Source organism: Pantherophis guttatus, chromosome 16, assembly GCF_059756535.1.
Source record: "Pantherophis guttatus breed Tessera chromosome 16, ASM5975653v1, whole genome shotgun sequence".
NCBI classification, from domain to species: Eukaryota; Metazoa; Chordata; class Lepidosauria; order Squamata; family Colubridae; genus Pantherophis; species Pantherophis guttatus.
Genome location: NC_142078.1, coordinates 8,465,625 through 8,482,422, shown reverse-complemented (window position 1 = coordinate 8,482,422; position 16,798 = coordinate 8,465,625). Strand labels below are relative to the sequence as shown.

The window sequence follows — 16,798 nt, the reverse complement described above, 5'->3', positions numbered from 1 at the left end:
ACTCAGCCTTCCATCCTTTCTAAGGTAGGTGAAATGAGGACCCAGTTTGTGGGGAACAATAAGCTGACTTTGTATAAATATACAAAAGGATGAAGGCTATTGCTTAACGCATTGTAAGCCGCCCTGAGTCTCCGGAGAAGGGCGGCATATAAATCAAATTTTAAAAAAAAAGAAAAGAAAGAGAAAGAAGGAAGGAAGGAAGGAAGGAAGGAAGGAAGGAAGGAAAGAAAGAAAGAAAGAAAGAAAGAAAGAAAGAAAGAAAGAAAGAAAGAAAGAAAGAAAGAAAAGCTGACTTTGTATAAATATACAAAAGGATGAAGGCTATTGCTTAGCGCATTGTAAGCCGCCCTGAGTCTCCGGAGAAGGGCGGCATATAAATCAAATTAAAAACAAAAAACAAAAAAACTCCTAGAGGGAACAGGACAAGCAAGGACGAGATGTTGTGAGAACGAGGATGACAAATCGGGAAATATGGATCTGGAGAAGTTGACCTAGGAAGTGTGAGGCAACCTCTGTATAAACATCCTCATCGTGAATCACAAGTGTGTCATTTAAAACCAAAAAAAAAGTGGAGAAGGAAGGGGGTCCCTGCGATTTCATTAGATGCGAGAGAAAGGTCCCATCGAGTGCAAACGTTATTTGCTCCTCGCGACATGAATGCTGGTGAGCTTTTGTACATATTAAGTTGACTTCACAGCAAAGCAAAGATGACGGTTTTTCTAACGTTGCCCCTTTTCTAAGGTTCACACCCACCACCCCTCCTTTTGTCCAGCTGTTGGGACTCCCTAGAGCTTTGAGATCCTGAGGTTCCACCTCTGGATGGATGTTTCAAGGCTGTCCCAGAAGAGGGGCTCACAAGGGGAGAAGGCAGCCAAGCTGAGCAGTTTATGCTGAGTTGAGTGTTATGGAGACAAAGCAGGGGGAACACACAAGGCAGAATTGGAAAGCCCAGGCAAACATTGACGTCCTGTTGGCATCACTCTTCTTGGACTGGTTATTTAGAGCTCTCCAAGTTGTAGCGAAGTGGGGAAGACGTTTCCATAATCAGTTTGATAATCTTCTCCTTCTCCTCCTCCTTTTCTCCTTCTCTCCTCCTCCTCCTTTTCTCTTTCTCCTCCTCCTTTTCTCCTTCTCTTCTCCTTCTCCTTCTTCTCTACTCCTCCTCCTCTCCTCTTCTACCCTTCTCCTCTCATCCTCCTTTTCTCATTCTCCTCCTTTTCTCATTCTCCTTCTTCTCTCCTCGTCTTCTCCTTCTCCTTCTCTCCTCCTCTTCTCATTCTCCTCCTCTTCTCCTTCTCCTCTCCTCCTCTCCTTTTCCTCTTCCTCCCCTTCTCCTTCTCCTCTCCTTCTCCTCCTTTTCTCATTCTCCTCCTTTTCTCATTCTTCTTCTCCTCCTCCTCCTTTTCATTCTCTTCCTCTTCTCTACTCTTCTCCTCCTTCTCCTTTTCTCATTCTCCTCCTCTTCTCCTTTTCTTTCTTCTCTCTTCCTCCTCCTTCTTTTCTCACTCTCCTCTTCCTCTCTTTCTCCTCCTTCCCTCTTCCTCCTCCTCCTTTTCTCATTCTCCTCTTCTCCTTCTCTTTCTTCTCTTCCTCCTCCTTCTTTTCTCACTCTCCTCCTCTTCTCCTCCTTCTTCCCTCCTCCTCCTCTTCTCCTCCTCCTCCTCTTCCTCCTGTCTCCATGTAGTGGCTCAGGATGCTTGTTATGAATTATCCCTGACTTCCTCTATCGTCATCGGATATCTTCTCACCCAGTAGATGAAAGGTTGCTATTAAAGGGCAAATGATGTGCTGAGCACGCTAGGCCAAGCTCTCAAGAGAACCACTCAACTACTCTTGAGAGAACTACTTCAAGGAGTTCTCTTGAAGAGAACTTGCTTTTAAAGCAGGAGAGAAAACACAAAACGGGGAGGAAGCAGGGGCGGGGAAGCCAAAATTTCCAAACAAAACACGTTCATAGGTTCTGTAGGAGGCCAAACATGCGATATCTCTCTCTCACCAGGCTAAGAGCTAAGCTTTCATTGGAAGGAGACGAATGGAGGTGGAAACTCTTGCTTATGAAAACACGGCAAGGGCAGTACCTATCCCATTTTTTTGTGGCCCTAAAAAGAGGTCCTGTGAGATGACTAAGCAAGTTACTTCACACCCGCAAAACCAATGAGTGATAAACTAAACATCCCACTTGTTTTGCTTGAAGAGTAAGTGGCTTTCTTGCAGAAAGAAAACAAACAAACTCGTCCAAGACATCATCAAGATACCTTCTAGACTAAGGAGTACATCTTGATATAGTCTGTTGACCTATAGAATTGTCTCTGTCTCAATCTCTGTCTCCATTCACCCACCAACAACTCATCCACCCACCCACCCACCCACCCACCCAACCAACCAACCAACTATCTATCTCTCTTGTGCATCACTCCTTCCATTCATCAATCCCTCCTTCCATTCACTATCTATCTACCTCTATAATCCATCCATCTACCCCCTTCTCTTGTTTCTCCCTTCTTCACCCATCCTTCCTTCTTTCCCTCCATCCTTCCATCTAACTGGATCATCTTTTATCTACCTATCATCTATCATCTATCTATCCAACTCATCTCTCTCTTTTTTTCTCTATCATCCATCCATCCACCTCTCTCATGCATCCCTGCCTCCCTCCTCCCCTCCCTCCTTCCATTTACCTCTATCATCTATCTTATCTACCTATCATCTATCTACCCACCTCTCTCTCTCCCATGCATCCCTCCCTCCCTCCTTCCTTCCATACATCTATCATTCATGTCTGTCTGTCCGTCCATCCATCCATCCATCCATCCTTCCATCTAACTGTATCATCTTTTATCTACCTATCATCTATCATCTATCTATCCAACTCATCTCTCTTTTTTCTCTATCATCCATCCATCCACCTCTCTCATGCATCCCTGCCTCCTTCCTCCCCTCCCTCCTTCCATTTACCTCTATCATCTCTTATCTACCTATCATCTATCTACCCACTTCTCTCTCTCCCATGCACCCCTCCCTCCCTCCTTCCTTCCATACATCTATCATTCATGTCTGTCTGTCTGTCCATCCATCCATCCATCCATCCATCCATCCATCCATCCATCCATCTCTTCTATCTATCTATCTATCTATCTATCTATCTATCTATCTATCTATCTATCTCTATCTTTATGTCTGTCTGTCTGTCTGTCTGTCTGTCTATCTATCTATCTATCTATCTATCTATCTATCTATCTATCTATTCTCTCTCTCTCTCTCATCTATCCATCCATGCATCCATGGATCCATCCAGTCGTGGTCTACTACAGCTGTTTGCTCAGCTTCTGCTCACTCCCTTCTTACCTCCCGGGTCTCGTTGTCCTGGATGAGCATATATAACGGGACAATATGGTTGATCTCCAGAAGGACCGGGGTGGGACTCAACTGTTCCTTGCCTGCCCGGCGGCAGAGATGGCAAGTCGAAGGGCAGCGGCCTTTTTCTTCGCAGTGGATCTCCACGCCAGAAACCAGCTGATCGTCGGACAGCATCTGGGCCGTCAGCAGGCCAGATAGATAGGTGATGAAAGGCATGGACTTGAGCTCTTTCTTGTTTCCAAGTTCTGTAGTTTCTGATTGGGAAACAAAGCAGGGAGGGAAGGAGAGAGGATTAAAGAAGGAAAAGGTCATTTCTGGCTGCAGGGAGGTTTTATGCATTAAATAAATGTATCACTTAATAAAGGAGATGTAGTGACTCAAAGGGGACACGGTGGCTCAGTGGCTAAGATGCTGAGCTTGTCAATCAAAAAGGTTGGCAGTTCGGCGGTTCAAATCCCTAGTGCCGCGTAACAGGGTGAGCTCCCGTGACTTGTCCCAGCTTCTGTCAACCTAGCAGTTCAAAAGCACGTAAAAAATGCAAGTAGAAAAATAGGGATCACTTTTGGTGGGAAGGAAACAGCATTGCGTGCGTCTTTGGCGTTGAGTCATGCCGGCCACATGACCACGGAGACGTCTTTGGACAGCGCTGGCTCTTCGGTTTTGAAACAGAGATGAGCACTGCCCCCTAGAGTCGGGTACGACTGGCACACCTTTAACGTTACCTTATTCCTTAATAAGATGTACTATTCTGTATATAAAAGGAAATTCCTTTGCAGTTTGACATATGGATGCTGCAGAAGTTGTTCTTTTGTTCTGACCAGGAAGTTAAACTTGATGAATTTCAGGATCTTTGCAAAGTCCCAAACACACAACCTCTAACCTATTTCGTATCATCTTTCCTAAGGCCCATCTTTAACTTCCTTTTGGTGATGCATTTTCTGGATAGTTGGGCCTATCTGAAACCCCAAATTTAGACCTCTCTTTTATTTCTAAGGCATGTCTTTGTGGACAGGAGTGGGCTTGTAAGTATAAATGATCCCAGATAAGTTTAACTAAACCTACCTTCCATTTACAGTAGTGGCCAAAATTGTGGAAAACTTTTGGGGAAAGTGTATTTTCTAAAACTAGCTAATAACACCACTTTTTTTGGGGGGGGGAGTAGTACCATAAAATTTTATATCAATAGAAATGAATTGTATTCAAGAATGTAATGCAATAACTTTTATGAAGGATTTGCTACTAGCAGTCACAGTATAAAGAAGAAGAGTTAAAAACGTAGGAAAAAAAATGAGATTATACAAAAGTTATCACCATAGAAAAAACAAGCCATACAAAAATGATCGCCATATCAGGGAGGGTGGGGAGGGAATGGATTGAATTCAGTGAGATATTGGGAGGGGGGCTCAAAGTAACGCAAGAGCAGCAACTCGGAGCCTGCGACTATGCCAGTGTTTCAAGGTCAATCCCTGAGAAAGTCTACTCCACGAAGAGGTGGAAACTAATCAAGGAGAGAAGCAACTTAGAACTAAGGAGTAATTTTCTGACTGTGAGAACAATTAATCAGTGGAACAACTTGCCACCAGAAATTGTAAATGCTCCAACACTGGAAGTTTTTAAGAAGAGGTTGGATAACCATTTGTCTAAAGTGGTGTGGGATTTTCATCCTAAGCAGGGGGTTGGACTAGAAGACCTCCAAGGTCCCTTCCAACTCTGTTATTCTATTCTATTCTATTCTATTCTATTCTATTCTATTCTATTCTATTCTATTCTATTCTATTCTATTCTATTCTATTCTATTCTATTCTACTCTACTCTACTCTACTCTACTCTACTCTACTCTACTCTACTCTCTACTCTCCTCTCCTCCTTATTCTACTCTACTCTACTCTAACCTAATTCTACTCTGCTCTGCTCTGCTCTGCTCCAAAGTTTTCTTTTTTTTTCTGGATTAATAAGAAAAAGAGCCAAGCTTAATAGAAGAAGAAAAGAAAAAAAAAAAAAGATGGAGAGAGAAGGGGAAAAAAAAACCTTTTAAGCAATTTCTTTCACTTATTGCCCTGAAATGTGGAAACAGCACCTATAATCTATTCTATTCTATTCTATTCTATTCTATTCTATTCTATTCTATTCTATTCTATTCTATTCTATTCTATTCTCCCCCCCCCCCCAAAAATGAACATAGTGACTTGGAGGAAAGGAAATGACTGTAGGAGGGGCCAGTGGGGAAAGGGGAATGTTTCATGATGCTATTTGTACGTGAAACTGTTAGAATTGGCTTTGCTGCTCCCATATCCATGCCAGCTCAGTACTCTTGGAAACCCAAAATGCCTGCACGGTGTCTTTATTTGCTGAATAAACTACGTGACACCATTCACAATGCCCCTTGTTGGGAGCATTGCATTGTGTCCTTTTTTTTAAATACACACACAGATACAGATAGATCTTCTTCTTCCCCAAACAATGAGAAACAGAGGCTGTTAAGGATATTGTTGTTGTGTTACCAACCAGCAGAGTGTAGAGCACAGAGAAACGTTGCTGAGAGCAAGGAATAAGAGATGTGCAAACTGGTTTATCAAAAGTTTACTTTATAGTGAAAAAACAATCTCATAGTCTTTAAATCAACCCAAGTCTTTGCCAGTTAAATCAGTCCAGTGAAACAAAATCTTCTTACCACACAAATAGTAGTTGGTTAGAATAACAAACTCACTCTGGTTCACAAACCACGATGGTAGCACAATGAATAGCAACTCCTCACACTATGGTAGCTTATCATCAACTGAATACGTTACAGTATCTATTCTATTCTATTCTATTCTATTCTATTCTATTCTATTCTATTCTATTCTATTATTCTATTCTATTCTATTCTACATTACTATATTCTATATTCTACTCTACTCTACTCTACTCTACTTTCTATATTCTATATTCTAAATTCTGTTAAGGATATTGTTGTTGTGTTACCAACCAGCAGAGTGTAGAGCACAGAGAAACGTTGCTGAGAGCAATGAATAGGAGATGTGCAAACTGGTTTATCAAAAGTTTACTTTATAGTGAAAAAACAATCTCATAGCTTTAAATCAATCCAAGTCTTTAAAAGGATTAAAGACTTTTGGATTAAAGACTTTTAAAAGTCTTTAAAAGACTGATTTAACTGCAGTTAAATCAGTCCAGTGATACAAAAATCTTCTTACCACACAAACAGTAGTTGGTTAGAATAACAAACTCACTCTGGTTCACAAACCACGATGGTGGCACAATGAATAGCACCTCCTCACACTATGGTAGCTTATCATCAACTGAATACGTTACAGTACCTATTCTATTCTATTCTATTCTATTCTATTCTATTCTATTCTATTCTTCTATTCTATTCTATTCTATTCTATTCTATTCTATTCTATTCTATTCTATTCTATTCTATTCTATTCTATTATTCTATTCTATTCTATTCTATTCTATTCTATTCTATTCTCTATTCTATTCTATTCTATTCTACATTACTATATTCTATATTCTACTCTACTCTACTCTACTCTACTTTCTATATTCTATATTCTATATTCTGTTAAGGATATTGTTGTTGTGTTACCAACCAGCAGAGAGTAGAGCACAGAGAAAAGTTGCTGAGAGCAATGAATAAGAGATGTGCAAACTGGTTTATCAAAAGTTTACTTTATAGTGAAAAAACAATCTCATAGTCTTTAAATCAACCCAAGTCTTTAAAAGGATTAAAGACTTTTGGATTAAAGACTTTTAAAAGTCTTTAAAAGACTGATTTAACTGCAGTTAAATCAGTCCAGTGATACAAAAATCTTCTTACCACAGAAACAGTAGTTGGTTAGAATAACAAACTCACTCTGGTTCACAAACCACGATGGTGGCACAATGAATAGCAACTCCTCACACTATGGTAGCTTATCATCAACTGAATACGTTACAGTACCTTACTTAAATACCTTCCAACTAATTACAGCATGACTCAGCTGTACAATGAATCAACAGGAAAGCCTTAAAGTCACACAATACATTTTCATATTAAAGTCACAAAACACATATATTGCCTGGACAACTTGTTAGGCTCAAACCATATCCTAACAGAGGCGACAATCGCTGGCAAAAAACTTCTTGGGCAAACTTTCAGAAGTTTCCTCAAAGAACTTCCTCAAAGTTTCCTCCTTGCCCGTGGCAAGATACGATCATCCAGCTTGGCAATTAGGAAAGGATAAGAGGAGAAATAAGCGCACTCATATCTTAAAGGGGTTAGAGGTCTCCTACCTCAAAACTCCAACCTCATTTTTTTTTTTTGCTGTAAGCCACCCAGAGTCCCTTGGGAGTTGGGTGGCATAGAAATGCGATAAATTAAAATTAAATTAAATTAAATTGCTTTGCCGCCAGGAAAAAAAGAGAAGCAGCATGTTGCTGGATCAAAAACAATGGAAGGAGCGATTGTGCGGACTTTCCGCGGACTTATCGCAAGGGTTGAGATTCCGAAGAGAAACAGAGCGAGGCCTACGGAAGAGGCATCTCACACCACGGAGGAGAAGGAGGAGAAGGTGGTGAAAGCGGCAGAGAATAAGGAGGTGCAGAAAATTGGGATGCAGCAGGCAAGGACAATGCATTTAAAGGGATGCCCCAAAGAAGAGGGAGTCAAGCTAAACTCCTGATCTAGCCCAAGCCCCTTAAAGCAGGAGATCCTATATGACTTCTGACAAAATGGCTGCCCAGTCTCTTCTTCAAAGCCCCCAGCGATGAAACACCCACTATTTCTGTTCCGTGGGTTGATTGTTCTGTCGGGAAATTCCTCCTTATCTCTCCTTGATCCATTCCTATCAACTGTAGTCTTTAGCCTGACTAGGTGGCTCAGTGGCTAAGACACAGAAAGGTTGGCAGTTCGAATCCCTATACTAGGGAGTCTCCTGTGTGACTTGGGGTTGGGCTAGATGACCTCCAAGGTCCCTTCCATCTCTGTTACTGTTACTGTTAGTTGGGCTAAATGACTATTCAATATGCAAATGCGAATAACACACACACACACCCCTCCAAAGCATGAAAGGACTTAAGCACAGATGTGGTAAATGAATATATATTCATATACTCATATTCATATAGCCTGAGTGGCGTAGGAGGCTAATGCAGCATTTAACATCCAGCTGCCTGCAATTACTGCGAGTTCAATTCTCACCAGGCTCAAGGTCGGCTCAGCCTTCCATCCTTTCTAAGGTAGGTGAAATGAGGACCCAGTTTGTGGGGGCAATAAGCTGACTTTGTAAAAATATACAAAAGTATGAAGGCTATTTTCTTTTTTTAAAAATTTGATTTATATGCCGCCCTTCTCCGGAGACTCAGGGCGGCTTACAATGTGCTCAGCAATAGCCTTCATCCTTTTGTATATTTATACAAAGTCAGCTTATTGCCCCCACAAACTGGGTCCTCAATTTACTTACCTTAGAAAGGATGGAAGGCTGAGTCAACCTTGAGCCTGGCGAGATTCGAACTTGCAGTAATTGCAGACAGCTAGACTTAATAACAGGGTGCTTTAGACCACTGTACTACCAAGGCTCTTTTGCTTAGCGCATTGTAAGCCACCCTGAGTCTCCGGAGAAGGGCGGCATATAAATCAAATTAAAAAAAAAAATTAAATACCAACCTTAACCCTGAAAGCATCTGAATATAAATTCTCTGCTTCTTTTCAGCCTGGGAGAAAAGGAAACCATTTTGTAAAGAGTTTAAAGATGGTTTCCGTGGAGCTATGCTGCCCTCCAGTGGATTTTCAAAGCAATGACGCCAGAAACAAAAGCATAAGAAATGCAGTAAGGGAATTTGCAAAGTTCTAGAAAGCTTCCCCCACCCCACCCTCACTTCAGATTAACAAAGTTGGAAGGGACCTCGTAGGTCATCTAGTCCAACCCCCATCCAAGCAGAAGACCCTGCACCATTTCTGACAAATGGCAGCCCAATCTCTTCTTGAAAGCCTCCAGTGACGATATCCCTTCATCCATGCACAAGCCAAGGACCAAGACAGTATTTTTGGTCCTGCTCTCCGGAGAAATAGGAATCACCAGCTATTGTGAATACCTGTGTAGGAAGTTAGCACCCACCCCTCTCCTAGAAAAATGAAACATTCTAGGAAATATTAAAAAGGCAGAATATTATACCTCCCTGGAGGAGAAAATGGAGAAACGGGTTTTTTAGGCAGGAAGCAGACTCACTCTTAATAGCCCCCCCACTCTCAATAGCCCACAGCAGATTTATTTATTTTAGTTTATTTATTATTTTATTTATTATTTATTTTATTTTATTTTATTTTATTTATTATTTTATTTTATTTTATTTTATTTTATTTTACTTTACTTTACTTTACTTTATTTTATTTTATTTTATTATTTTATTTTATTTTATTTTATTTTATTATTTTATTTGACTGTCAACACTTAAGAGATAAAGAGATAGCCAGGTCTATTCATAAGCAAATACTTATCAACCAAGATCCAAGATAGGATTAGCCCTCTACCCATCTAGCAACAGAACTCACCACATGGCACCTGGGGAGATTGCATCACCCAGCAAGGCTTAACCAAGCCTGGGACTCAAAAGACAACCTATAAAGTTACCCCCTATAGGACCCCATGGGAGTCTGACAACCAATCAGAATACAAGCTCAAATTCAAAGCCTAACAGCGGGTATAAATCTCTCTCTCTCTCTCTCTCTCTCTCTCTCTCTCTCTCTCTCTCTCTCTCTCTCTCTCTCCCTCCCTCCCTCTCTCTCTCTCCCTCCCTCCCTCCCTCTCTCTCTCCCATGTGCCCAAAACCTCAATACCATGTAGAATAGAATAGAATCACAGAGTTGGAAGGGACCTTGGAGGTCTTCTAGTCCAACCCCCTGCCCAGGCAGGAAACCCTACACCACTTCAGACAAATGGTTATCCAACTCTGTTACTGTTAGCATAGGATGTGAGGGGTCTGTACTTTACTTTACTTTACTTTTACTTTTATTTGATTTATATACCGCCCTACTCCCGAAGGACTCAGGGTGGTGAACCGCCAACAATAAAATACATACGTACAAAATTTAAAAAGCAGAGATAAAATCAAATTAAATAGTTTGGCCCAGACAGATTTAAAACCCAATCAATTTAAAAGAGATTTAAACTTTGAATATTAAAAATACTAAAAAATATTTAAAAATATTAAAAATGTTTAAAAAGAGGGAGAAACTTAGGGCAAGCCCGCCTGGTGAAATAAAAAGGTTTTTAGAGCGCGGCAGAAGGTGCGTAGATCTGGGATCTTCCGTATCTCCGGGGGGAGCTCGTTCCAGACAGTAGGTGCCCCCACAGAGAAGGCCCTCCCCCTGGGGCTGCCAGTTGACATTGTTTGGCCGATGGCACCCGGAGGAGCCCCTCTCTATGGGAGCGTACCGGCCGGTGGGAGGCTATTGGTGGTAGTAGGCGGTCCCGCAAGTACCCAGGTCCTGAGCAATGAAGCGCTTTAAAGGTGGTAACCAAAACCTTGAAGCGCACCTGGAAGACCACCGGGAGCCAGTGCAGCTCATGCAGGAGGGGTGTTACATGGGAACGCCATGTCGCTCCCATTACCACCCGCGCGGCCGCACTCTGCGCCAGTTGGAGCCTCCGAGTGCACCTCAAGGGGAGCCCCATGTAGAGAGCGTTGCAATAGTAGATATTTTCACAGCCCTCTTTCTGGACTTTCATGTGTATTTACCTGCCTTGGTAAGACCACACTTGAAATATTGTGTCCAGTTTTGCTCACCACAATACAAAAAAAGATGTGGAGACTCTAGAAAGAGTGCAAAGAAGAGCAACAAAGATGATTAGGGGACTGGAGGCAAAAACATACGATGAACGGTTGCAGGAACTGGGTATGTCTAGTTTAATGAAAAGAAAGGTTGGCATGAAAGCAGTGTATTCCAATATCTCAGGGGCTGCCACAAAGAAGAGGGAGTCAATCTATTCTCCAAAGCACCTGAGGGCAGGACAAGAAGCAATGGGTGGAAACTCATCAAGGAGAGAAGCAACTTAGAACTAAGGAGACATTTCCTGACAGTGACAACAATTAATCAGTGGAACAACTTGCCTCCAGAAGTTGTGAATGCTCCAACACTGGAAGCTTTTAAGAAGAGGTTGGACAACCGTTTGTCTGAAGTGGTGTAGGGTTTCCTGCCTGAGCAGGGGGTTGGACTAGAAGACTTCCAAGGTCCCTTCCGACTCCGTTATTCTATGATCTATGTTCTAACTGAAGGATGACCTTTTCTGAACCAGTTCAAAGTCACACACATAGAAACGATACAACATCAGAAGTGAATACAGTGATACTTTGATACTTTGATACAGTGATACTGTAAAACTACAACAAGGATTTGTTAAAGTGGTGGGCTAACACATGCATTAAAACACTGTATCTGATTACCATTAAGCGATAAATAAAGGGCAGTGGGAAGTAGCTGTAGCAACAAAATGTAGCCGTAAAAAAGGTAATTTCTTAAGTAACGTAAACATTAAAAGTAACACTGAGTAAAAGGCTTGGAGAAATAAAATAGGCACCCTCTAATTTCTCTGCTTTGAGCTTCTTTTCAGCCTGGAGAGAAAGAGAAAAAGAATTGCAACTAAATTCTTGTTTTTGTTGATTATTAAATCAGTGTCAGCTCTTGGCAGCCACACAGAGATAGATTTCTCCAGGAGAGCCTGTCCTCAACGTGGAACTTTAGGTCTTCTAAGGATGTGCCTATCGCCATGTAACTAAGACCATCCACTTTGCTGGTTCTCCTCCTCCTCCTCCTCCTCCTCCTCCTCCTCTTCCTCCTCCTCCTCCTCCTCTCCTCCTCCTCCTCCTCCTTCTCCTCCTCCTCCTTCTCCTCCTCCTCCTCCTCCTCTCCTCCTCCTTCTCCTCCTCCTCCTCGTCCTCTTCTCCTCCTCCTCCCCCTCTTCCTCTTCTCCTCTTCTCCTCCTCCTCCTCCTCCTCCTCCTCTTCCTCCTCCTTTCCTTCTCCTCCTCCTCCTCTCCTCCTCCCTTTCCTCCTCCTCCTCCTCTCCTCCTCCTCCTTTTCCTCTTCCTCCTCCTCCTCCTCCTCCTCCTCTCCTCCTCCTCTCCTCCTCCTCCTCCTCCTCTTCCTCTTCTCCTCCTCCTCCTCCTTCTCCTCCTTCTCCTCGTCCTCTTCCTCCTCTTCCTCCTCCTCTTCTCCTCCTCCTCCTCCTTCTCCTCGTCCTCCTCTCCTCCTCCCCCTCTTCTCCTCTTCCTCCTCCTCCTCTTCTCCTCCTCCTCCTCCTCTCCTCGTCCTCCTCTCCTCCTCCTCCTCCTCCTCCTCCTCTCCTCTTCTCCTCCTCCTCCTCCTCTTTTCCTCCTCCTTCTCTCCACAAACCGCACTCCCTTCCAGCAATGTTTAACATATTACAATATTGAGTTTAGAGAAATAATGTGAATGAGAATGATGTGGCAAATGGTGAATGATGTTGCAGAGATGTTTGACCCCAGACAATACACGGCATAAGGAAAGATAAACTGTTTATCTTTGTAATTGAAAAAAAAAAAAACAACTTTTTATTAAAAAACTAACCACCAGAATGAGGGAATGTGGGGCTTCCTCTCACCAAGTGAAGCTCTGGTCCCTGTTAAACCATCCTTGGGTCTCCTCAAACTGTAGGGTTCAACAGGTAGGGTGCCAAATTCTAGAAGCCCATTAGATGTGGACAAGCAAATCCCACAAAGCTTAACTCTTGACTGCCCCCTCGTGGTCACCCATATTTTTTGCAGCTCAAGCTAGGCTCTATCAATCCATAATCAAATCGGAGGCTCTTTTGACTGCAAGACTGTGACTTTGTTGCTTTTTTCCTTACGATTTATATTGACTGTTTCCTAGTATGATTCGATTGCTTATTTGTACCCTATGAGTATCATTAAGTGTTGTACCTTATGATTCTTGACAAACTGTATCTTCTCTTTTTATGTACACTGAGAGCATATGCACCAAAGACAAATTCCTTGTGTGTCCAATCACACTTGGCCAATAAAGAATTCTATCTATCTATCTATCTATCTATCTATCTATCTATCTATCTATCTATCTATCTATCTATTGTATCTATCTATTGTATCTACTCTATCTCTATCATCTATCAATTGTATCTATCTATTGTATCTATGTATCTATCTCTATGTATCTCTCTCTCTCTCTCTCTCTCTCTCTCTCTCTCTCTCTCTCTCTCTCTCTCTCTCTCTCTGGGCTGTATAAACAGAGGGATAGAATCAAGATCACGTGAAGTGTTAAGACCACTTTATAATCCCTTAGTAAGGCCACACTTGGAATATTGCATCCAGTTTTGGTCGCCACAATGTAAAAAAGATGTGGAGACTCTGGAAAGAGTGCAGAGAAGAGCAACCAAGATGATGAGGGGACTGGAGGCTAAAACATATGAAGAACGGTTGCAGGAACTGGGTGTGTCTAGTTTAATGAAAAAGAAGGACCAGGGGAGACATGATAGCAGCCTTCCAACATCTCAGGGGCTGCCCCAAAGAAGAGGGAGTCAAGCTATTCTCCAAAGCACCAGAAGGCAGGACAAGAAGTAATGGATGGAAATCAATCAAGGAGAGAAGCAACCTAGAACTAAGGAGAAATTCCCTGACAGTGAGAACAATTAAGCAGTGGAAAAACCTCCAGAAGCTGTGAATGCTCCAACACTGGAAGTTTTTAAGAAGAGGTTGGACAACCATTTGTCTGAAGTGGTGTAGGGTTTCCTGCCTGAGCAGGGGGTTGGACTAGATGACCTCCAAGGTCCCTTCCGACTCCGTTATTCTATGATCTATGTTCTAACTGAAGGATGACCTTTTCTGAACCAGTTCAAAGTCACACACATAGAAACGATACAACATCAGAAGTGAATACACTGATACTTTGATACTTTGATACAGTGATACTGTAAAACTACAACAAGGATTTGTTAAAGTGGTGGGCTAACACATGCATTAAAACATTGTATCTGATTACCATTAAGCGATAAATAAAGGGCAGTGGGAAGTAGCTGTAGCAACAAAATGTAGCCGTAAAAAAGGTAATTTCTTAAGTAACGTAAACATTAAAAGTAACACTGAGTAAAAGGCTTGGAGAAATAAAATAGGCACCCTCTAATTTCTCTGCTTTGAGCTTCTTTTCAGCCTGGAGAGAAAGAGAAAAGAATTGCAACTAAATTCTTGTTTTCGTTGATTATTAAATCAGTGTCAGCTCTTGGCAGCCACACACAGATAGATTTCTCCAGGAGAGCCTGTCCTCAACGTGGAACTTTAGGTCTTCTAAGGATGTGCCTATCGCCATGTAACTAAGACCATCCGCTTTGCTGGTTGTCCTCCTCCTCCTCCTCCTCCTCCTCCTCCTCCTCCTCCTCCTCCTCCTCCTCCTCCTCCTCTCCTCCTCCTCTCCTCCTCCTCTCCTCCTCTTCTCCTCCTCCCCCTTTCCGCCTTCTCCCCCTCCTCCTCGTCCTTCTCCTCTTCTCCTTCTCCTCCTCTCCTCCTCCTCTCCTCCTCCTCCTCCTCTTCTCCTCCTCCTCCTCCTTTTCCTCCTCCTCCTCCTCCTCCTCTCCACAAACCGCACTCCCTTCCAGCAATGTTTAAATGTTTAACATATTACAATATTGAGTTTAGAGAAATAATGTGAATGTGAATGATGTGGCAAATGGCGAATGATGTTGCAGAGATGTTTGTACCCAGACAACACACGGCATAAGGAAAGATAAACTGTTTATCTTTGTAATTGAAAAATATATATAAAAAAACCTTTTTATTAAAAAAAACTAACCACCAGAATGGGGGAATGGGGGGCTTCCTCTCACCAAGTGAAGCTCTGGTCCCTGTTAAACCATCCTTGGGTCTCCTCAAGCTGTAGGGTTCAACAGGTAGGGTGCCAAATTCTAGAAGCCCATTAGATGTGGACAAGCAAATCCCACAAAGCTTAACTCTTGACTGCCCCCTTGTGGTCACCCATATTTTTTGCAGCTCAAGCTAGGCTCTATCAATCCATAATCGGAGGCTCTTATGACTGCAAGACTGTGACTTTGTTGCTTTTTTCCTTACGATTTATATTGACTGTTTCCTAGTATGATTCAATTGCTTATTTGTACCCTATGAGTATCATTAAGTGTTGTACCTTATGTTTCTTGACAAATTGTATCTTCTCTTTTTATGTACACTGAGAGCATATGCACCAAAGACAAATTCCTTGTGTGTCCAATCACACTTGGCCAAGAAAATTTTTTATCTATCTATCTATCTATCTATCTATCTATCTATCTATCTATCTATCTACCTATCTATCATCTATCTATCTATCTATCTATCTATCTATCTATCTATCATCTATCTAGATCTATCTATCGTATCTGCTCTATCTCTATCATCTATTGTATCTATCTATTGTATCTATCTATTGTATATCTATCTATTGTATCTATGTATCTATCTCTATGTATCTATCATCTATCTATCAATTGTATCTATCTATCTATTGTATCTATGTATCTATCTCTATGTATCTCTCTCTCTCTCTGGGCTGTATAAACAGAGGGATAGAATCAAAATCACGTGAAGTGTTAAGACCACTTTATAATCCCTTAGTAAGGCCACACTTGGAATATTGCATCCAGTTTTGGTCGCCACGATGTAAAAAAGATGTGGAGACTCTAGAAAGAGTGCAGAGAAGAGCAACCAAGATGATGAGGGGACTGGAGGCTAAAACATATGAAGAACGGTTGCAGGAACTGGGTATGTCTAGTTTGATGAAAAGAAGGACAAGGGGAGACATGATAGTAAGTGTTTCAATATCTCAGGGGCTGCCCCAAAGAAGAGGGAGTCAAGCTATTCTCCAAAGCACCTGAGGGTAGGACAAGAAGCAATGGGGAAAAACTCATCAAGGAGAGAAGCAACCCAGAACTAAGGAGGAATTTCCTGACAGTTAGAACAATTAACCAGTGGAACAACTGGCCTCCAGAAGTTGTGAATGCTCCAACACTGGAAGTTTTTAAGAAGAGGTTGGACAACCATTTGTCGGAAGTGGTGTAGTGTTTCCTGCCTAAGCAGGGGGTTGGACTAGAAGACCTCCAAGGTCCCTTCCAACTATGTTATTCTATTCTATTCTATTCTATTCTATTCTATTCTATTCTATTCTATTCTATTCTATTCTATTCTATTCTATTTTCTATTCTATTCTATTCTATTCTATTCTATTCTATTCTATTCTACATTACTCTACTCTACATTACTCTACTCTCTACTTTCTACTCTCTACTCTATTCTACTTTCTATATTCTATATTCTGTTAAGGATATTGTTGTTGTGTTACCAACCAGCAGAGTGTAGAGCACAGAGAAACGTTGCTGAGAGCAATGAATGTGCAAACTGGTTTATCAAAAGTTTACTTTATAGTGAAAAAACAATCACAT

At 41.8% G+C, this 16,798-nt stretch overlaps 1 protein-coding gene across 5 annotated transcripts in view; it reads right to left on the bottom strand.

Moving 5' to 3' along the window:
- The window catches only part of ASTN2 (astrotactin 2), a 433,657-nt gene that overhangs the window by 71,124 nt on the left and 345,735 nt on the right, over positions 1-16,798 (bottom strand). For all 5 annotated transcript variants that reach the window (XM_087880005.1, XM_087880006.1, XM_087880007.1 and 2 more), the window contains exon 17: positions 3,346-3,611. In XM_087880005.1, coding sequence (XP_087736131.1) covers positions 3,346-3,611 — 266 coding nt within the window. The remainder of the gene's footprint in view (positions 1-3,345; positions 3,612-16,798) is intronic.